Source organism: Octodon degus, unplaced genomic scaffold, assembly GCF_000260255.1.
Source record: "Octodon degus isolate 3935 unplaced genomic scaffold, OctDeg1.0 scaffold00019, whole genome shotgun sequence".
NCBI classification, from domain to species: Eukaryota; Metazoa; Chordata; class Mammalia; order Rodentia; family Octodontidae; genus Octodon; species Octodon degus.
In genome coordinates this window covers 22405174-22408194 of record NW_004524595.1, presented here as the reverse complement: position 1 = coordinate 22408194, position 3021 = coordinate 22405174, and the positions used below count along the sequence as shown (strand labels likewise).

The 3021-nt window shown below is 36.8% G+C and overlaps 1 protein-coding gene across 1 annotated transcript in view; it reads left to right on the top strand.

Moving 5' to 3' along the window:
* The window catches only part of Ppat (phosphoribosyl pyrophosphate amidotransferase), a 44356-nt gene that overhangs the window by 38521 nt on the left and 2814 nt on the right, over positions 1 to 3021 (top strand). The window contains exon 8 of the mRNA XM_012513852.2: positions 2464 to 2685. Within this exon, the coding sequence (XP_012369306.1) occupies positions 2464 to 2685 (222 nt within the window). The remainder of the gene's footprint in view (positions 1 to 2463; positions 2686 to 3021) is intronic.

The following is a 3021-nucleotide window of genomic DNA, read 5'->3' as shown; positions in this document are numbered from 1 at the left end:
ATATATAAATTCCAAAATCTGAAATGCTCCAGAATCCGAAATTTTGAGAACCAACCTGTTCTCATATTTGGGAAAGTCTATGATAGGTCATGGTCCAAACACAGGCATACTAGAAGTACTGTACACTATGTAATTGTGTATCTGTGTGTGTGTGTGTGTGCGTGCGTGCGCGCTATAAGGTGGACAAGGTCTGCATGAAACAAAGGAATTTCATGTTTAGACTTGACTCCTAACCCTAAGATATCTCACTATATATGCAAATATTACAAAATCTAAAATTTGAAATCCCGTTGTTGTTAGTCATTTCAGATAAAGAACAATCAACCTGTATTACTAAAATCTTTTTTTTTTTTTTGCTTTATTGAATTGCCCATTTATAGATGTAAAAAAAATTTTATGAGCACAAGTGTTCAGCACATAATGACTACATTTATCATGGGGAGTCAGTGCATGTACATAACACGTATTAAATCTTTTACTTCCCCTTCCATCCCTCTATAAAATCTTCCTGTACTACTCTCACCACTTGCTAGTGAGACTGTTTGTGAGTATGAGTAATAACAAAGCTATTTAAATGGATGAAAAAGATGTGATATTTTTATACAATGGAGTATTACTCAGCTATAAAGAATGATAAACTCGAAGCCTTTATATTGAAGTGGATGCCACTTGAAGATATAAGTGAAATAAACCAGACACACATGTGTAAATATAGTATAGTTTCCCTAGTATAAGAACTCAAAAGAAGAAATACAAATAGAAAGGTATAATACAATTAAAAGAAAGCAAAACTTGAGGACTAGACGAGAGAGCAAGGAGATGAGCTGGGAAACATGACAGAGGCAAGCCATACAGTTATATGTACAAGATGGGCAAGGCAATGTTCCTGAGAATCTTCAGAAGATTTTTGAATCTAGCAGTTAATTGGAAGGATTCTCACCCTGACTAACCCTATATGCTGATACCTGTGAACTAAGCAACTGCACTGAAGATGGCAATTTGTAATAGTAGGTTCATGCTTGGAGTGCCGGTCGTTCTGGTCTTCTGAATACGGGCTGCTTGTCATGACATGCCATTGCTGCTGTGCTATCTCTCGGGTAGATGATTGTTTAAAAAGGAAGGGGGTGGTGAGTGAAGGCAGAAAATAGGAAAAGGAGTGTTGCAGGACTGTCTTGCAACAATGTTGTATATGGTTAGATTTCTGGACTTACGTGTAAACATATATAATTCTTTATACCTATTTTTTAAATATATTTTAATTAAAAAAAAACAAAGCTGTTTATCTTCATTTTGTTTAGCTTCATTTTCCTTAACTAGTTGCTTGTGTAATTCTAGTGACCTGTAAGTATGACATCTAGTGTTTATTATCGTGGACTGTGGAAAACTTATTGTGAAAAACTATTCTAGAGGTTGGGTAACTCCATAGACGGATTTATGTTTGTTTAGCTGTACGTTGTGGAAGTTGAAAGGTGCTGCTGCCTGTTCTTGTTTCTGAGGGAGGGCTCATGATGGCGATGGCACCACAACAGCAGGGTGGCATAAAAGCCAGAGATGTTCGGAGAGCTGCTCTGTGCCTCTCTGACCTGGGACCTCCCAGTGGACCCCCCTCAGTGCCGCCATACTGAGCAGCAAGCCTCTGAATACATGGGCCAATAGGGGACAAACTACCACCCAACCACTCCAGAGAGTTAGTTAATAGGTTTCTTCTGTTTTTGTTGTTGTTTGAGACAGGGTGTTTTTTATGTAGTTGCTGTTAGTCTTGAGCTCACTATGTTGCCCAGGCTGGCCTCAAATTCAACAGTCTTTCTGCTTTAGCCTCCTGAGTGCTGGGATTATAGGCTTATATCACCATGCCCAGGTTTTAGAAGAATGAACATGTATATATTTTAGAGAAAGTTACCTAGAGAAATGAATGAGTTACTCATTGCCCCTCAAAAGCATCACTTGCTTTTTCTCATGCCAGTTTTTTGTTTGTTTGTTTTCTTTCAAGCAGGCTGTGTATGATGACAGTACAGGATGAAAGTACAGGATGACTTTCTTGTTCCCACAGCCTCTTTGCTGGAATTGTGGGCATTTACCATCATACCTCGTGTCAGTGAACTGTTTTACATTGACTCTTTATCATGGTTTCCTATGCCTGATATTTTCCAAGACAGTGGAATAATAATGCTTAAGAAAGTCATTAAAAGTCATAGCCAAGTGAGTTGGTTTTCCCACAGAATATTTTCCTTTCAGTGGATTTTTTTTCCTCTTCTAGTTTAAACTAGTAGACAGAAAATTATGATGTGTATAGAAACTTCATAATGACAGAATTTTTTTTATTAAATTTAATTTTATTATTTCATTTATGCCAGAATTAAGCTTTCAATACATATTATAATAGCAGCACAATCTGGGGGAAATAAGAGCCTAAAGAGTTTTGTGTATAGTTCTGCTTATTTCCGTTTATTTCTTGTTTATCAGAGTGGACTTCCATATGTGGAGGTGCTGTGTAAAAACCGATATGTAGGAAGAACATTCATTCAGCCAAACATGAGATTAAGACAACTTGGTGTTGCAAAAAAGTTTGGAGTATTGTCAGACAACTTTAAAGGCAAAAGAATTGTTCTTATAGATGACTCAATTGTGAGAGGCAACACCATTTCACCCATAATAAAGTTACTCAAAGAATCTGGGGCAAAAGAGGTACGTAATATTAAGGTGTTCTTTTTTTTTTTTTTTTGGCGGAACTGGGGATTGAACTCAGTCTCTTGAGCTTGCCAGGGAAGCGCTTATTCCACTGAGCCATCTCCCCTGCCCCAAGGTGTTCTAAAGTACCATTCATTAGTAATTAACAGTATAATCTTAGCAAAAATACTGCAGTTCAGTATATTGTGTGGGTAGTTCAATATAGATTAACTTTCATACTAGATTATTTTATGTATACATGTTGATGAAGTAAGCACACTAGATCGTTTTATGAAAACTAGCAATTTGGAGAACATGGAATAGCCACTGTTGGTTACATACTAAATTATATAT